General features: G+C 33.0%; 1 protein-coding gene across 10 annotated transcripts in view; it reads right to left on the bottom strand.

Annotated features, from left to right (window-relative positions):
• pHCl-1 (pH-sensitive chloride channel 1) overlaps positions 1 to 20,521 on the bottom strand; it is a 128,314-nt gene that overhangs the window by 12,150 nt on the left and 95,643 nt on the right. For 4 of the 10 annotated variants that reach the window (XM_018450381.1, XM_018450383.1, XM_018450382.1 and 1 more), the window contains 2 exons: positions 20,058 to 20,108; positions 7,372 to 7,485 (listed from right to left, as the gene is read on the bottom strand). In XM_018450381.1, the coding sequence (XP_018305883.1) occupies positions 7,372 to 7,485; positions 20,058 to 20,108 (165 nt within the window). Of the gene's footprint in view, positions 1 to 619; positions 1,019 to 1,324; positions 1,496 to 7,371; positions 7,495 to 20,057; positions 20,109 to 20,521 lie in introns of those variants that run through there. The other 6 variants (XM_018450384.1, XM_018450386.1, XM_018450385.1 and 3 more) reach the window with 4 other exon arrangements.

Here is a 20,521-nt window from a genome sequence, read left to right as displayed (position 1 = left end):
CCAATGCACACTAATTGTAAGTGCATCCAATCGAATTCGCTGTTACAGAAAATGTTAATTGTTACACATTTAATTGAAAGTGAATCTATAATATTTGAAATATGCAACTCATAAGACTACGTTAAACGTGTTAATCAAAGTGTAAAAACTTTCTTTTTTAAGTATTTTTTTTACTTTACAACCGCTGTCCCAAGATTATTGACAGTATCTTTCCACTACAAAAAATTGTTATTTTTATACTTAATTTTCCTACTTCTATGTTTTTTTATTCCTTTTTCATACCCTTTAATTTATTATATTACCCTGTGTATAACATCAACTCAAGAGAATATATTCGAATCTTTAAAACTAAACCAGTGTTTTTAAAAGTGCCGTTCCTATTTATTTATGGTTGTATAAATTAAGTACAATTAGTCCATTTAGTGCCATATATAAGAAGTTTTGCTATTTTATCATTATGTAGCAAATACGAGTATATGAATGTTGAAGTGATGCAAACAAAGATGTTAAAAATATGAAAATAAAGAGGAGAAAAATAAGAGTACATTCTGAAATGTATTAATAGTATTGAAAATCTACAGCACTTAAGTGAATTTTAGATTTTTAGTACTTAGGGCATCTTGAAACATATCATTTAAGAATGTAAAAGCTAAAAGTTAAAAGTGTTAAGAATACAGAGGTTCGTCTGTAATGATATTATAATATATCTTACATTATAGTACGTTTGATCACATCGTTAACTAAGCTAAGCGTCATTCTTTCTGCTTGGCCGAAGCGTTCGCCAGCGACACATTTTATTATCTATCAGATATAAGAAAGAGAAAAGAATAATGAAGATAAGTGTATATGTTTGTTGCTCGCGAAGCGATCGTAATCAGCTACTTTCTTCATAGAAGAGTGCATCCAAGAACTATCACACGTGAGAAGAGATGAAGAATGGTTGGAGGCGATCCATCGTTGGTATCCTTTTCTTTTACATCATGTCTTTGCATATTCTTGTATTAGTGACTCTTTTTCCCTTTAGAAAAAAATTTTCTTATACTTCAGACGTTCTATCTATCCATTGCAACTAATTTTGATTTCGTTCATTCATTATAGTTAGGTAATATTCATGATTCAGAAATTTTGGATCGATAAACTTATTTGTATTATGTGTCGTTATTCTTGTCTTTACAGAAAAAAAGGTAATTGTTTCATTGTAACACAAATGATTATGTCTTTATTTGGAAACGTTTTCAATTTTAAGAGAAGATTCGAATCTACTATAGAGTCGATTTCTGTGACATGAACGTCATCTATTGCAAAGATTTATTGTTGCTCATACCAGTGATAGGAGACTTCTCGGAGATTGTTGTATATCATTCTACGACGTGCCCTTATAGTGAATGAAGAAGAAAGTGAGGAACATGAAATAGGCGACTGGAAAAGTGATCCTGGCTATCACGTCGATCGTCTTTGCCACTCTAATCGGATGTGGCGGATCCTTTTTCCTTAACTGCAAGAGAAAAATTTTTTTTTACCACGATCAAACTTCAAACTTTAAGACAGGGAGCACAGACTCTTGCTAATGGAGGCATCCAGAAGCACGACCGCTCAGTAAGCTCTTGCATCTGATTGGCGTATTCCATTAGATCTAAAAATATAGACCAAATAGGTACAAGCGCTCACTGAGCGCTCAGTAAGTGGTCGTGCTTCTGGATACACCCAATGCATAACACGTAATGCATAAGAAAATGTACCAATTGAGGTCCTTCGTTTTCTTCCTTTTCATAAAGAACTCTGATTGGTTAAATTTCTTATGCCTTATGCGTTATGCGTTATGCAAGAATCTCTATTCCCTGCTTTAAGTTTCGAACATATCGTAATGTAGCATTATAAAAGTTACTATAGGGTTACCAACTGACCGGTAAAGAACCGGTCTAGCCAGTATTTTCACTCTCCGGCCGATAAAGTAGTCTTTACCAGTAAAGACTGGTGGCCGGTACATATATCTTACCGGCCACTGGCCTTTACTGGTAAAATTCGGTCAAATCTGAAAAGAATCATACAAATGATTATAGCGATTCCATACAGTAATGCATATATGGAACATATTTTTAGCATTATGAATGATTTATATAGACAGATGATCGCAACCGACTGTCGGTGAATATGGTCAAGGCAAAAATTTACGTTCGTATAAATATTAAGAAAACATATTCAGAATTCCACGCTGCATGTATTGGCCATCCTACATTGATGGCTGTTGCTAAATCGGATAGAAAATACGATTTTAAACAAAAAAAGTAAACTAAGTATTTCAGCTACTATTTAATGATTATTTAATGTTCATATATTTTAATAAATAAAGTTTATAATTGTTTTTACTTAACCCTCGGACAGTGGACATCGTGATACTCGCACGCACGGCGGACGCAGGGTTAAAAGTGACCCAAGAATGAAATTGTTTTGAAACGTTTGAAAAGTAATTTTTTTATTATAATATGTATAAAATATGTAGAAGGAGAAATAGAAACACATATTTAAGATAGAAACAAATATCCATTTATTCATTTTCTTCACAATTGAAAAGATTGAAAAGAGTAGAGGAAAATCACCGATACTGACATAGGTCTCCTAAAGCGACATTCCCTTATTTCTTAGAAACTAACCTTTGCACTTTATTAATACTAATAAAAACGTGATCTGTTTAGCTAATTAAAGAAGTACAAACTCATAATTCATATATTTGTAGCTTATTTCTATACCAAATCGGCTAAAAATAAATTCTATGAATCCGAGAAGAAAATTCTTACGGTATTTTTTGCAAATTGTGTAATTAAAATAATAGTGACTGTATTATTGATAATATTATGTCATTTTAAATATTTATAGTTTCATAAATTAGTTTTCTTTACTAGAAAACTATTTTTCTTGGCCGCTAGGGGGCGCTGAACTTTTAATAGATATTAATCAATATCGCATGAAATGCTTCCTAAGAAAAATAAAAATCTTCTCCAAATTGATTATATGAAAATAAGATCATCAAAGTGTCCTTGAGTGGTCTCCAAAAGAAACGAATTGAAAATAATAAGCAATTCATTTATTTTTATGACATAAAATCATTACAATAATGGAATTCTATGAAGAAATATTTAAAACACAGTTTTTGTACACTACGCACATAATATAAATGAATATATCCGGAAGAAATGCGTATGTTTGAGACTCGAGACTTGTGAAGGAAATATGCGAAAAAAAATCGAATAGTTGCAAAAAGCATGTTTTTCGCTTATAAAACGAAAGATATTGATTGTAAGAAAAAAAGTTCGGTATGAAAAATGTAGGTATTCCAAATACCTACAAAATGAAACGTGGAACATTAAAATCGGAAATTAAGTTTTCCACAGACAGGTTTTTAGTGAACAAATGGCTTTTTGCAAAAATTAATGAACATTTCAGGCTCGTTCAGGACTAGTTTTTTTCGTCATTATAAGGGCTATATTTTACAAAGCTTTGCGTTTAAATCTTAATGAACAGAGAGCAAGTGAAGAAAACACCTTTTTCGGTGGTTTTTTTTTGTACTTAACTAATAGAACCAATTTTAATGTTTCACATCTCATTTTGTAGGTATTTGTAATACCTACATTTTTTATACACACTAAAAAAAAAGATATAGTATTGGTATAGTTATACGTTTTCCTATTTTACTGTATGTTTCCTCCATCTCAGTGTAATTTCTGATCGATACGCAATAAGATAAACAAATAAATAAAAATAAACAAATAAGCTCGATTTTACAATTAGATAATGCAGATAATTTGTGTTTTCTATGTATGAATGAGTTCCATGAAAATGAAATCGCGTAAAACAGAGTTCCTCAGTATAATACGAATTAGCGAGAAAACTAACGAAGAATATTGGTATCAGGGTCGGTAATTTAGTTCGCTCGTTGGAATTTTGGACTGACGAAAGGAGGGAGGAGGGGATACAAAATGACGTCTTTTTTCATTTTTTATTTATTTTGTGCTTTTTGTTGCCGTCCCTTTTTTTACAATTGCGAATTACGACGCTCTGTCTAATAGTCGGTAAGGGATCATTTATATTGGCCATAACCATATGCTATAATTTATAAGAATTGATTAATGATATTCGAGTATTCCCCTCTCACTCAATTATAAGAGAGGAATGCTCGATTAGTCAATTCTTACAGATAATGGCATACAGCACATAATTACGACCAGTATAAATGATCTCTAAAAGTTGAATCTCTGCTATGCGCACAGTTGCTGCCATCACAAATATCGGTCGGTACAGTCTTAAGATGTCATAAGTCAATCCGAAACTGTTTCCGTCATGTTACCATATGATTTCCAATAACCTATTATATTATTGGTTTGTAAGTAGAGATGTTCGATCTCGATTTGATTTTTAAGAAGAACACAAATTAAAGATCGGATTTTTAAATCGATTGTTTTCTTTGATTTTGTTGTAAATCGCTTGTTTTAGCAATGAATTGATCTTCGATTTTTCTTGGCAGGAATGCGTTCGAAAATACTACTCAAATGTCTGATTATGCAGTAAAACGTAAGCAGTAAGCGAATTGGCCAATCACAGTAGAAATCTTAAAGACCATGGTACATAAAAAAACTTAAGACGTAAGACTTAAGCAGTAAGCGAATCGACCAATCACAATAGAGAACATAAGACCATAACGTAAGCAGTAGCAAATCCAACATGTTGATTTCCTTACTGCTTAAGGGCCGATTGTTCCATCTTTTGGTAAAGTTTACCTGCTAGGTAAATCTGGCAATTTGCGCACGTGATTGGATAATCTTGCTACTTACCTAATAGGTAAACTTTACCAAGAAGTTGGAACAATCGGCCCTAAGTCTTACGTCTTAACTTTTTGTATGTGCCAAGGCCTTAAGGCTAGGTCTACAACCTTGCTTTAAGAAGCCTTAAATCATAAGTCGAAAGAGATTAAGTGACAATAATTTCTGTTTTTTTAAACTGTTTTTGCTGGAAATTGACGACTGTGATTGGTCAATTTCCAGCTTCTAACTTCTGATTTATGATTAATTGTAGAATTGGTTTATTGTAGAATGCGTGTAAAGGTCCAGCTACAATGGAGAGTTTCAGGCCGTAACAGTAGTTGTAAGAGACGGTTGTATTTCCGGTTTAGTAGGTCACAACTATAGTCGTAAGCGAAATGAACCATTTCCATTTCGGTACTACCTACGGCTTACGACAAGCGTCTTGCGTCATTTTGAGGCTATGTTTGACGACGATTTTCAGTATTATCAGTGAATTTATAACTGTTGCAACTGCTGAGAAAACTCGATCACTATTTTGCATGTAACCTCAAACAGTGTATTTTCTGATTAACTTTGTGTCGTAGCTGCCGCTACGTTGTCTTCATTGTAGACAGATGTGGTTGTACAATAGAAGTTGTGCTACTGCTTGCGTCTTACTACATTACTGCCTACTGCGAATTGTATTGTAGCTGGACTTTTACAGGCCTAAACGCACCTAGAGGCCTAGATAACAGAGAGGCGTGAGAGAATGGTCTGATTGGCTCGCTAAATCATGTGATTCAGCGCCATTTTCTTTCATACTATGGTATGTTGTAATGTTAGGTTAATGTAGCTTGATATAATAGTTATGATATTCCGATATCATATCCGAGTTATATTCCAATATCATTTCTGAGTTATGATTAACAATAATAATATTGTGATATTCCGGAATATAAATTTACTTGTTAATAGGTTATATAGTCATAAGAAAGGATAACTATTAACTGTAATATAAGTACTGTTATTTATTTAAATTTTTATTAAACATAAACTTTATGTGAAAAAACAATATTTATCAAGTTTTTTGTCATTGTTTTTCGTCCTCAGAATGAAATGCTGTATATACATGTAGTAATAAATATAAAAATAAAAAACAAAAGATAAGAAAAGGAGACGAAAACGATGATGTAAGTGTCATGCTCCATAGTTTTCCTACAAACATAGAAAGAAAATCTATATGGGTCAGTAATATTCGGAAAATTAATGGATTTACTTGGGAACCAAAGAATTCATCGTTTGTGTGTTCTGTAAGTTCTGTTTTGCAGTATGTTCTGTAAATTGTACTGTAACAAATACATAGTTGTTTACTGATACATGATATTTCTTCAAAAGCTAACCTTACTTTGACATTTTGACAGTTCGCCTATCCCATGGTGAAAGAAAATGGCGGCGATAATCGAGAATTTCGATTATCGACCGTACTTGTCGCCTTTCTGTTATCTAGCCCTCTAATGTGGGGTCTACAAAAGAAGTCGTAACAGTCGTAGGGTCTTAAATCGTAGAAAATTGACCAATCACAGTCGAATATGAGAAGAATAATCAACTGTGATTGGTCAATTTTCTACGACTTAAGCCCTTACGACCGCTACGACTTCTATTGTAGACCCCGCATAAACGCGCCCATTCTCATACGACATGCGACACAGCCCCTACGACTATTGTAGATGAAGCTTAAGTTTTTCTGTGTGCCATGGCTCTTAATAATAATAGTTGTTATTAAGTTTTCAATGAAACATTTTATTTAGGATTGATCAAAATTATGTTTTAAACATGTATAATTGATGTTTTTAACGTGTTTTAAATATGTTCTTTTTAAATATTGTTTAATATATATTTAAAACGGTAAAAATATGTTTAAAGGAAATAAAATGTTTTGTTTTATAAAAAAAATATTTTTTGCCAATTTTGATTTTACTATATAAATAGATTGTCCGAATCTTTTTAAGAGATCGATCTTTTTGATTTGATCTCTCTGGAACCGATTGCTGCGATCTGAGATCGATTCAAAGATCGATTTTCAATATATGAATCGCACATCAGAAAGTATAACCCTAGTCTCGGTAATTTAAAGGCTTAGGATGCTCGTATGGAATACAAGAGATCCGGGTTCGACTTCCGGCCGAGGTAATATTTTTCACAATAAATTTATTTACAGTTTTTCAACATATTAACATCTTTCTGATAGGATGCCTGATTGAGCATCAAATTATTAAAATAAGCTTGTCAATTTAATTCGTGATATTACTACAGTAGTTTAATTGCGTTTACGAGTCCGAAAAATCAATTCGGTGCGCAGTTCGAATGACTACAAATGGTATATATACATATACATATTATATAGTATATAGTAATTCAGATTGAATTATTTAAGCATTAACTTTCTAGTTTTGACCGTTATGGCTATTACTTCTATTCCTTATTATTTAATTAATTAAAGTTTATCTAAATTTCCCAAATACATTTCTTAAGAAAGGAATGCAATGATATTTTACGTAATATACTATTATATTTGTACATATAATAACTTGCTTACCTCGGCGGTGCACCCATTTGTTGTCGTATGTGTGCAGGGATTAGGTCCGCAGTTAGTGCAAGCAACAATTTCGTTCGGTCCAGTAGTACCACCAGTAGCTCCGCCTTCCCTCTTCTTTTTACCCTACGACAGGGTCTCCGTAGAAGACACTTATATTTTTAATTATAAATTCTTTTTATAATATATTATTTATAATATTATATATTGGGTTGTCCAAAAAGTTCATGTAATTTTTTTAAGCTCAAAATTGTATATACAATATCTTCGTTAAAAATGAATGTAATTTAAATTTGATAAAAGGGTTTTAAAGCTCGAAATCTCTACTTTTTCAAAAGGTTATTATGTTTTTTGAATGTCTGAGTTTGGTAATTTTTACATTCAGAAAACTACGAATTAAAAAAGATGGAAAATTTTCTTCTCACTTTGTGGGTCTATCATGTGCTAAAAAAAATTTTCAACTACCTGTCGTGGAAACTTTAAACTTTTTCCCTACAAAATTCGTTTTTAAAAATGTTCCTACAACTTTTTGTTCTTAAATTACTCGCTAGTTAAGTAAAAAGCAGCATTGTGACTTGCTGATAATTCTGTTATAAATCGTCGTACTGCAATTAGAGGAACAGATTCTTAAAGTTGAAATTTTCCTCTATCAAATGATATACTTAATTGACAATTTAAAAAAATATAATATGTAAAAATTTGAACTAAAAATATGATATTATACTTTCTTTGTAACCATTGCGCAATGCGTAGATGGACAGTAATGCCACATTTTTAGCATTGCGCAATGTTTAAAAGAATAGTAATGTCACATTTGTCTCAAATTTATATATATTCTACATTTAAAAAATTAGCAATTATATTATTCGATAAAATAAAGTTTGAGCTTTAAGAATTTGTTTCTTTAATAGCGATATGATGATTTTTAATAGAATTATGAGCAATCCAAGTCGCAATGGTCCTTTTTATTTGATTCGTGAATAATTCAAGAAGAAAAAGTCGTAGGAACATTTTTAAAAAACGATTTTGTAGAGAAAACTTCAAGCTTTTATGATAGGTCGAAAATTTTACAACATATTCTTTGTATAATTTTGAGCTAAAGAAAATCGTACGAACTTTCTGTAACAACCCAATACATTGTAAAACATTGGAACAATCCAATATTTTATAATATATTATAAACTTGAACAATAATCTACCCTTTTGATTCATCTTCTTTCTCATCTTTTCTATTTTTAGATCCTCTCCTTTTTTTTAAGTATGCATTGAGCTTCGATTTTTCACATTCTCTCTATTGTATTGTTTATTGATCCTTTTATCATTTTTATTTACAAGGTATCTCAGGATTTAACAGACAATCTGCGAGGTTATATTCTATATAGTGGAAATAAGAAAAAAAATGTTGTATGCAGTTTGGTTAGAAATGCTTTATTGCTAAGTTATAAACAAATTTTGAAATTGAACATTTTGGTGGTATTTTCATGGAACATTGGCATTTTAATGACAGTTACTACCTATTTCACGCGACGATGGAAATTTATTTAACAGTTATTTTTTTCGAGCGTAGCCGTTGTCTCAAAGCTAAACAAATATCATATTCACATACAAGTTGAAATAATATCGAACCATTTAAAGATAGTAAATGTTATGTGAATATATATACGAGATAAACACGTTCAATCTTTTCGCATACGAATCTTTTCACTTTCATATTTTGCGCAATAGATAATCTGTTGTTGTCTATTTCAATATTTGATCTGTCTCAATATTTGTTTATAACTTTGTAACAAAGGATACCTAGCCAAACTTCATATAACATTTGTTTTATATTCACTTATAGAATATGTTTCGTAGAGTTTGTCTGTTAAATCCTGAGACTTTTGTATATAAATAGGGTAAACAATTGTAAATATAGCCTAAACAATTAATAAACGTGAAAAAGAAATATTATGATACTTTTAATACGTGCCATAATATTGCGTTGCGTTATTACAGCACAAACTAATTTATCCAGCATGCGTATCCAAAATCGGAATGTAAAATGTTTTGTGTTCCGATCTTGGACATACGTGTTGTTTGGATTCTTATCAGAAAAAAGTATGGTAATAAATTGATAACTCGTGGCGCGACTTCTTATAAGCAAACTAATAATAACGTAAGCGTACTAGGCTTTATTTAGAAAAGGCAATTAAGCTTGCACATAAAAGCATGTGATATTTTTGGAAAAGGATGCACTGGAAATACGAATTAAGTATCATTTTTATGTTAATTATGAATGCATGAAAAATGCATATAAACACGCTGATTTAGCGGAGGCGTCTTGCTGGCGATCAGTATTGTTTTAAAACCGCATCAAGTATTGCCGGTGAATGTTAATGTCATATAACATAACGTGAATTGCGAAAAGACATGAATTAAATATTGAAAATTGCTAAGATTGAGTTATCTTATTCTCCTGCTGCGAAAATTATCCACGAGTGAATCGTTGTTTTTTATATTTTTTTTCTTTCAGTATACAGGATGTCCCATAACTCGCGATCGAAAGTTTAATAACATATTCCTGATTTAAAAATAAAACAAAATTCTAATACCAAAATGTCAAAGCTGCAATAGTTTTTAAATAAGTATAACGTATAAAATTAACACTAGTCATACATGGAGAAAAATGTAAAGTATTATACACTCGAATTCTAGTCAATTTTACGGAATTTTCAAGTAAATAATATAGGGACAAGCGTCTTATGTACAGGGACTTATATACAATTTTCTTTACATTTCTGATAAATGAATGATTGTCGATTAGTCATAATAATGTAAAGTACTTTTTATATTTTGTAAAGTGAAACTATTCTTTACGAAATGTAAAAAGTACTTTACAGTATGACTATACAATGATCGGTTATTTACTAGAAAAATAAAGTGAATTTTATATAAATGGACGCCTATTCCTATATGGACCTGCTAATTCCACACAATTTTCTAGAATTATAGCGCATATTACTTCACATTTTTCTCCGTATATGCGATATCGACTAGATTTGAACTTAAGATTTTTGGGATGGTAGCCTAACATGCTAACACTGAGTTATAATCACAAGCTTATTTGGATAATTTGGCATTTGATTGTTATTTGACCCGTCATATCTCGCGCGAATGTTACAGTTTTGAGAATAGAATATGATTTACTTTACTGTAACAATCACTTGAATGCAATATTTTTTTCGAGAATAGAATCCCACACGGAGAAAAATGTAAAGTAATATACGCTAGAATTAGGGAATGGAAGTAATTCATCATTACTTGTAACAAAGTTACAATTACAAGTCATTTTATACAGGTAACTTTACCGGTAACTGCGTTACTTTTTTTTTGTTAACTGTAACGGTAACATAGTTATATTTTTTTGGTAACGGTAACGAATTTTACAGTTATTTTTATCGTTACTTTGCATGATTAAACACGGTTCGATTGGAGACAAGCTACTCATAACACTTGAGACTAGAAAGTCCCTAGCCACCCGTCCGCTGTGATTGGTGGTCATCGATTTTAAAAAACTAACGAAAAGTTACTTTCTCAAGTGACGGTAACTGTAACGAGTTATTTTTAAAAATCGGTAACTAATAACGGTAACTTGTTATTTTTTCTACTCGCTAACAAGTAATTGTAACTTGTTACTTTTAAAAAGTAACTTTTAATTCCCTACTAAAATTATAGTAAATGTTATGGAATTGGCAGCTCTATTGTATAATGTATAGTACTGTAAGGTATAGTACTGTAAGGTATTTTTTTACATTTCATAAAGTAAAATAAATAACCATACATCTCTATAGAATTTACTTCATCGACGCGTATTCTTTTGCCCTAGCGCTAATGTAATCTGAAGATACAGTAGTGTCTCGGCGCTGAGTCCGGATCTACAATAGGTTTATGGCTTTAAGCCATAAGAAATGGACGAATCACAGTCGATTATTTTCCTCGCATTCGACTGTAATTGGTCAATTTCTTACGGCTTAAAGGTTAAAACGCTACGAGCGAAGATATTGCGATGCAAATCTTTGAATTATCATTTTAAATATGATATATTACAGGACCGTATATGTGATAACACAAACTATAGAAATCAATACCTTAAATGGTCTAGCTTGATCTTAAATGCTTGTATGATTCTGAGTGAATTTATATACTATGTATGTAGTCCTTTGAAACGCGCGTCGAAATGATTTTTCGGTTTTGAAACGCTAACTCTACTAAACTACCGCAGTAATATACCACGAGTTAAATTGACTATCAATTTAACAAGTATTTCCCTCTTACGGTCGAATGAGAGGGGAATACGCGACTGTGATTGGTCAATTCTTACAGATTACGGCACATGACATAGGCTTACCAGTATAAAAACTCTCGAAGTTTTCATCGAGGATTCGAATCGGGTCAGAATCAGGTCAGAATCGAGTTAGAATTAAGTTGGCTTGCCTGTTTCCATCGAATCAGAGTTACATTAGAGTTGCGGCAGAGTTATGTTTATAGTTGAACGCGCGTGGCTAGCTTCTTTTTTTCTTGATTTTTGCTCATTATTATAATAAAGTAAAAGTACTTGTATGAACACAACATATTTGATCACGTTTGATATGCACAACGCAATTTAGATTCATCTTGTTGACAATATTACTATAACTAATCTCGATTTTTGTCGTTTCCACCAAACCTCATTTGAACTCTACCTTAAAATTTTATTAGATAGGCTTCGTAGTGTTTCCACCGTAAGAGCACTCAACTCAATTCGACTCTGATTCGACCATGACCCAATTCGAACCCTCGATGAAAACTTAGTCAAGGATAAAACGAGCAACAGCGCTGTCAACGTGCTCCTCGAACGCACCTTCGATGAGTATATTACGAAATGAAAGTGAGATTGGGGAGTTTTTGCAATACCGTATATCCAGGTACGGTGAACGCTAAAACGTTATTCAGTGGAAAATCGAATTACGCATGCGCACACGGTACATAGTATTACAAAAACTTCCTAATATCTTGAGTCTATGTCGTGTTGTGAATGAAAATTACGATTAAGTTTTAAGAAATGGAGCAAGCAATGAGTAATAATGAGTTTCTCTTAAGTTTGATCACGTGGTCGCGGAGAAGTTGAGCGAGTGCACATGTATCTCAGTATATACCTATGTATACACACACACACACACACACACACACGCACGTACGCACGCACGCACACAAAATTTATAGTAATATTGTCAACAAGGTTATACCTACGTATACACACACGCGAAAGATCCCGGTAAAAAAATTTTTCATGCATGAATATATATAAATTGTATAAACATACATAAACATGTATGAATATTTATAAACATATATAATTATATATGAGATATGTCCATATCTTTATACATTCTTCTTTAGTTTGTAAAATTATTTTTTAGTGTACTAAAAATAATAATAATAATGAGAAAACATCAAAAATAATTAAAAGGAAAATTTTCGCATAGTTCGTTTAAGAAAAAATCAGGTTTGGAAAATTATAAAAGAATTGCTCTTACAATATACAGGGTGTTTCCAAATTATTAAATTTTGCACTTTTTGAATGTGGTAGGGATAGCGATTATCTCCTTTTACAGTTCGCCAAATTGTTTGTGGTGACACTCCCAATACAGCCGACGCATTCCGAACGCTGGTCTCAGGATGATTGTCAAAATGTTGTAAAATACGATTCCCTGCCTGCAAATCTCTTCGTAACGCTGCTTGAAATCGGTTGTTTTCTTGTCGAATTGAAAATGATCCAGTCTCTCGCAATCTATTAAATGTCAACATAAACACTCTTCGGTTTGGCACTCTTCTGTTTGGAAATCGTCGTGCATATTCTCGCACCGCCTTTAAAGCATTACCGTTGCAGAAACCGTATACAAAAACCATATCAGCATATTCACTATTAGAATACGTACGCGGCATATTGCAAAAGACAAAATTCATCTACTGTTAAAGGCTTTCAAAGAGCGACTGACAAATTCATAACAGAAAGTGGAAAATGTAATCAAATATGTCGGTGCTAGATATGGCAAGAAATGTAAACATTTTTTTTCGATTTCTCTGAAACGGAGCAAAAACGAGCATATGTCTATAGGACTTTTTTTCTTAGTTTTTTACTCCTCTACACGCTCCCGAAGTTTTGCCATTTAATTTGGAAACACCCTGTATAGTTGCATGTAAAATTATATATAGTTATGTAAGTGCAAATTTTTCACATTTTTTCAAACTTGATTTTTTCTAAAACAAACAATGCGAAAATAGTCCCATTAACTATTTTTGATGTTTTCTCAATATTATTATTATTTTTAGTACACTAAAAAGTAATTTTACAAAAGAAAGAAAGATGTATGGACATACTTCATGTATAATGATATGTGATTATGAATATTTATGTGTGTTATGTATGTTTATACATATTTGTACTATTAATGTATAAAAAATTTTTTACCGGGATAGTATCGGTAATTATTTATTGATAAAAAAATGCATCAATTGACGCGTTTTTTGTCAAACGAATAAATCTAGCAGAAAAATGTGTCATTCGACTATATTAAATTAGTTATTAAATATTTAAGACAAGTACGTGTAAATTCAGAAAATCTGTCATATTAATATATAACTTGTAATTGAGAAAAATCACTGAGGAATTAGATATCAAATTGCATTATGATTAAAAAAACGGAGTGAAAGTTTAACGATGGAATTTGTGTTATATACGTTTTCTTATTTTATTTCAAAATAATCTGATAGGAAAGTATTGAAAATCACATTAAATATATTTCGTCGAAATTCGAATTTGATTGTTTAGTTTAAAATGAACATTGATAAATCATTAGCACATTGTTAAGCCGAAATTAGCTATTTTACTCAACGTCTTAGACAATGAATAAAGTAGATAAATTTTGACCAAAACAATGCAATCCTTTTTATGCATGTCTTTTGTTTTTTTTATATACATTTAATCATATGTAAACGTTAATTTTAAGCTAACTGATGGGAAAATATTGAAAATTATAAAATTCAGATTTCGACGAAATTGTTTTATTTTAAAGCGATTTTCAACATGTTCTCATCAAATTAATTTGAAATTAACACTTTTAAATGATTCAGCACATAAAAAAATACAAAAAATATGCATAAGAAAGATTCCATCGCTTTCACAAAAATTTTTTATTTATCCGTCGTATTTTGTTGTGAGATATATCTTTTAAATAACACAATGCAAATAATCATGCCTCTCAGAATGCTTAAAATTTATTAGATAAAACTGCAGAAAAGAGGATCAACCGCCGATGACTTTGATCTTGACATATGTTGTCAAGGTCATGATCCTGAATAATCTCCAACAGGTTTTAATTAGCGCTCGTCCTTCGTTAAAAAGTTATTAACAAAACAAGTTTAAGAAATAATGTTTTATTTTGCTGTACGTATTAAGGTCTACTCCATTGTCCTCTCTGCTTAGGAACGTTCGACTTTCTACTCGAAGCGAGGTCCACTCCATCTTCCTCCTTGCCTAGGGGCGTAACGACTTTTCATGTGGCTGGATTTTGGAAAATCGAACGCCTCTAGACAGAGGGGAGGTGGGGTGGACCTCGCTTCGTGTGGAAAGTCGTACGTCTCTAGGGCAGGTGTGATGGACCTTGCGTGGGAAGGCGTCTTAGAACATATGCTAGTGGAAGAGGAATTGCCTATGCTGGCTCGTATACCGAGGTAAAGTTAACATCTGTGCGAGAGAGAAAGGTAGAGAGTCCCAAATGTTCGCAGTGCGCATGGGCAGCACCATCGTCTTACACATTTGTGTAATGTACGAATGTGTAAGAAATATTAAACCAACTTTATACAATTCACACAGACGACGGTGATGCGCATGCGCATTGCGAACATTTGGGACTCTATAGCTTTCTCTCTCGCACAGATGTTGGCTTCACGTTCAGTGCCCTATTTCTCTTCCAGTAGTATATGTTCTAAGGAAGTCGTACATCTCTAGGCAGGGGGGAAAATGGGAGACCTCGTTTCGTGTGGAAAACCGTTATGCACGGAAGAGTGTGTGATAGTTCTGTATATTGTATGTGACAAAAACAAGACGTTTTTTAAAAACCAATTCGGCGCGCTGTTCGAACGACTACATATGTGATATATGAATTCACATGGAAATTATTAAAGCATCTAAGATCCAACTTCGACTGTTACAGGCTTTAATTCTTACTTGCATTATTTTTAAAACTTTTTTGTTAATAACTTTTTAACGAATAATGACTGACGGTTTAAATCTGTTAGAAGTTACTCAGAATCATGACCTTGACAATACATGTCAAGGTCAAGATCATCGGAGGAGCATCTCCTAAAGCAGTGCTGGGATTTACTTGCACATTTCAGCCGATTTTCAACTTGGTTCCTGCCCCTTACTTCATCAACCGCGCGCAGCCTAAATGCTGATGGTTGGCGTTTGAAAATCGGCCGAAATGTGCAAGTAAATCCCAGCACTGTCCTAAAGTGAATATTTACCCAATTTTGTTCAGCACTAACTACTTTGTTAAGTACTTTAACACCATCCCAACCAAATGGATGATTAAATTCAAGCATATAATTTGTAATAACAAAATGCTTTGAAATCTCTAGATTTAATTTTTTTTACATTCAGAGACTCTTGTTCTTAATTGTCTCTTCGTTTGGCCCACTTATGACACGTCACAATCATTACGTAGAATTTTATAGATCACATTATTATTACATTCTGTTGAATCCTTATCTTTATGTCTCTTTATAAAAATATTAAGTTTATTTAATAGGTATTCTGTCCAATCAAAAAATTTGTTTTAATTGATAGCTAAAAATATGATTTCTGAAGCATTTTTAATGTATTGAAAAGCTTAACCCTCCTTTTGTTATTTTTATTTTTATCATTATATTAGAATTTAAAGCTATTAAGTTTTGTAAAAAATAACTTTTTATCCCACATCTTATTAAAAATCAATTCAGTATCCATTGTTTAATAATGTTTTAATCACGAACTAAATTTTTTTGTAGTATAATGGGTGACAAGAAAACAGCCCTATCTATTAAATTGCATGTTATACCAATTTTGTGACAAAATGGATGTGTGATTGAAGTAAAATATAAATATCTTCCGGAATAAGATTCTTTATGGAACCATATAATTAAAAATAATCTAATTATTTTCTATCTTTAAAATAATGTTCAAAAATTGATACAACATTCTTTTTCTATTTCAATTATGGATTGTAATTTAAAGTGAAAATTTTGCTTTTCAAGTACATTTGTAAGTAGTATGTGGGTAGCTGTGGAGCAAAACAAACCCCTTCCACTCGACCCTGGAATCTCCATCTCTGGTGCCAGAGATATGGCCTGGTCGGGGCGAGTCTGGGAAAATGGCCCGCTCTAATTGATTGAATATGAGGGGAGGAGGTAATGAGGTAATTAAATGGCGCAGTTTTGATTGGCTCGTTCCAAAGCTGCCAGCGCGTTGATTGGTTTGCTCTGTAGCGTGAGTTGCTTTGAGAGAGATGGAGTGAGTGGAGGTAGTGAATTCGACAATATAGTGGATAGGAAAATTGAGAGAAATCGGGACCAAGATATTTTTCGCCGCAGGGAGAAATTTACGAATAACGAACATGAATACTGAGCAGATTTATGACGACTGTTGCGTCTCGATGTCTCCAAAGTTTTCAGTTAAGATACAATTTCACGTGTTACTAAAATAAGCAATTGGACATCAAATCTGTCGTTGTTATTCTAACGGCTGAAATTTTGTAGTTTGAACGGTTTCAACTACAAGCATCAAATGCTCAAATGCTATCGACAATGCTGCCGCATTGTGTCGACCGTATTTACCAGCGTTGACCGTGATTTATATGCAGGGTGTCCCGCAATTATTAACAAGGCGCTCTTGTGTAGATAGAGCAGACTAAATTAAACAAAAAAGTCCTTTACCATTTTGTATTTTTTACATTAGTAAATGAGTTATTAAATTTTTTATGAAAATAGCCAAATTCGCCCATCCTACCACCAAATGCAAGCACGCGACAAGATAAGATCGCCTAGAGAGACGTACGTTCTTCGTTGCTAGACACGTTGTTTACAAGCGGCATAGGCTTAGTTTCCACCAAGGGTTCGAACCGGGTCAGAATGCAAGAACTAACCAATTATAGTCGAGCATTCCCTTGTTACAGTCGAATTATAGAGGAATGTTCGACTGTAATTGGTTGGTTCTTGCATTCTGACCCGGATCGAACCTCGGTGGAAACTAGGCCATTGGTGTAAGGAGATGGCGCGACATGGAGTGCGGTTCGAGACTAGAATAAAGAACATGTCTGCATCTGACTATAGCTAATGTATCGTGTACTTCTTAGGGTGCCGAATTACGTATGAAGCGCGTAGACTGATTGATGCACAACGCTTCGGAATCGATCCGTTTTTCCAATGCGTGCATAACACGCATAAAGCGCTTGTAAATTCGGACCGGTTTCCTATGCAATCTATGCGTTAGTATGCCAATGTTAAAAATGGACGATCAAAGAAATCTTAATAATCTTTATATAAAATTATCGTTTAATAACCTAGTAAACAAGAATAAATTGAAATGGATAGAAATGAATTCATTTCGACATTTCCGAATTCGCCCTTTTGATTTTTCGAATCAATTTGAATCCATGAATACATCTGAATTCAACATGATGAATAGTTCGTTCCGTATTATAATTCATTTCAATAAAAAAATATTAATATAATATGAATATAAGTCGTTCAAATTCAACATGATGAATAACACATTTCGTAATTTAATTCATTTCAATCAAAAAATAATATAATACGAACATGAATTATCCAAATTTAACATGATGAATAGCACATTTCGTATATCTATCCATTTAACTCCAAAAATATTCATATAATATGTCATAAATAAGTTAATCCTGAATACATCCCAGTTCAAAATTATAAATAAAAACAGTCTTGTTTGAATTCACATTAGTTAAAAAAAAATTTCAACATCGTTAATTTATGAGCTGTGAATACATCACAGATTAAAAATTATCAAAGCACAGTAATCTCTGTCTTTGTGCTACATTACGCAACCATAGACGTATTTATATATATTTTGGTTACTTAGATACTTGCATTTGACCAACTTGCCCCTGTGCTTAAATAGCCCCGCTGTATCCTATTTCAAACAAAGATTTTTTATAAAATTCCTTTATGATTTAAACTCGTTATTTAAACTCGTTGCTTAGATTTCTTGCTAAATATTTCTTATTTGTTAGGCGCGCTTTTAAGATAGGTTATCTCTTTATAATACTTTTGAGACTTTCACAAGTGTTTTTTTCAGAGGTACCAAAGGATTTGCTTGTTATTGCCGTATCGTGATCCATTGCTAACGCCAATGTTTCGTGAATCTTGCCGTTCACTTCATCACAGCGAGGAGCGAACTGATACTGAGCTGCTCCTTCGGAGGATTCTCTTTATATACTTTGTTGGAAGGGTTTTCGAGGAGGGGGAAAAGAGGGAGAAGAGCGATCTTCCATATTTATACATTATAGCCCATGTCTCTGTTTCAATTAACTGAATGTTTCTAGATTTTTAAAACCTCCCTGTACTTCCTTGGAAAATATGATATCGTTGTAGCTATAGTCATTTTATCAAATATTTGATGCCCTAATTTAATGCTGTGTCAATACTGATTGTGACATATTTCAGTCTAACATCCCGTTGGTGTTCCTTCATGCATAGGTCCGTTTTTCGTACCATTTCCTTCTCCCCGCGGCGAAAAAGTCTCGGTCCTAATTTCCCTCGATTTTCCCACCCGCCATTTTGTCGGACTTACCATATCCATTGCATCTTTCTCGACGAAACTTCTTCCTCGCCAATCGTCGCGTGGGTAGCTATGGAGCGAACCAATCAAAGCGCTGGCAACTATAGAGCGAGCAAATCTAAACGCGCCATTTAATTATCTCATTACCCCCTCCCCTCGTCTCCAGCCAATCAGAGCGCGCCGTTTTCCCAGATTGGCCTTGACTAAACCACGCTCCTGGTGCTAAGGGGTGGAGTGGAGGGGGTTTGTTTTGATGCTCCATGGCTGCCCACATACTACTTCTATATATTCTTATATAACATATTGTTGATATAAAAAGATACGGAAATATAAAGAATATATGATCTCCAAGATGATAACAAAATTGAACGTCTATGTTTGTATATGAGTATACCTGTATATATGTATATGATATAACTGCGATTCATTTGGCGCTTTATTTCTTTGTTCTGATTAATCAAACGCTTCAAATGTTTGTAGCGCTAAGTGAACTGCAGTCTACAATGTCTTGCATCTATAGGTTTGTAGGATGCGGTTAAGACCTTGCACGTACATTGTTTTCTTTTCTCTTCTTATATTTTATGTTTTTTTTCTGTAATAAATTTTTTCTGATTCGTTATTACATATGTCAAATCATATACATGTGTTATAGTATGAATGATTCCTTTTAAACAATCATATCTCCTTTTTTTTTGGATTTTTTCCTCCCACGGTATTTTCGATAAACCAAGAAAGAAAATTTGACAATTGCAATTTTTTGCGAAGGTTAAGAACGTACGAAGTCATGACCGCGAACTTATGCAATGGGGGGTCTTACCAAGGGGCTGGCCAATATAATTCCTATCCTGCTGAGCACCGCTGGAAGCCGCTGTAACATCACAGACACCAAACAAAGAGACTTACTCACCAACTTTTCCACCAACCAAAATCCTTACTAATCATGTTAACAGAAATAGATAAATATGAAAAGAAAAGAGAGTGTGAGAAAGAAAAGAGGAAAAGCAAAAAACCGAGCAAAAACCCTATAAGCACATAATATTCATAGAATGTTATAAGAATATTATTAAAAAAAATAAAATAATATAATATTCCAAGAATACTATACATTTTTTAATATTATGAGACTATTCTGTTGGTGTTATATCTCATCTTCGAAGATGAGAGTCGTGCGCTCCTTTGCAGGGGGAGGATGGTGAGAGTAGGGAGTGAGAGTCATGCATCTCTTTGCAGGGGGGAGAGAAGTGAGAGTGCGCCCCTTTACAGAGGGGAGGGGGGGGGGGG

Source organism: Mycetomoellerius zeteki, unplaced genomic scaffold (genome assembly GCF_001594055.1).
Source record: "Mycetomoellerius zeteki isolate Tzet28-1 unplaced genomic scaffold, Tzet1.0 scaffold28, whole genome shotgun sequence".
Classification (NCBI taxonomy): Eukaryota; Metazoa; Arthropoda; class Insecta; order Hymenoptera; family Formicidae; genus Mycetomoellerius; species Mycetomoellerius zeteki.
The sequence above is the reverse complement of the archived record's forward strand: the minus strand, read 5'-3'. Positions and strand labels throughout refer to the sequence as shown.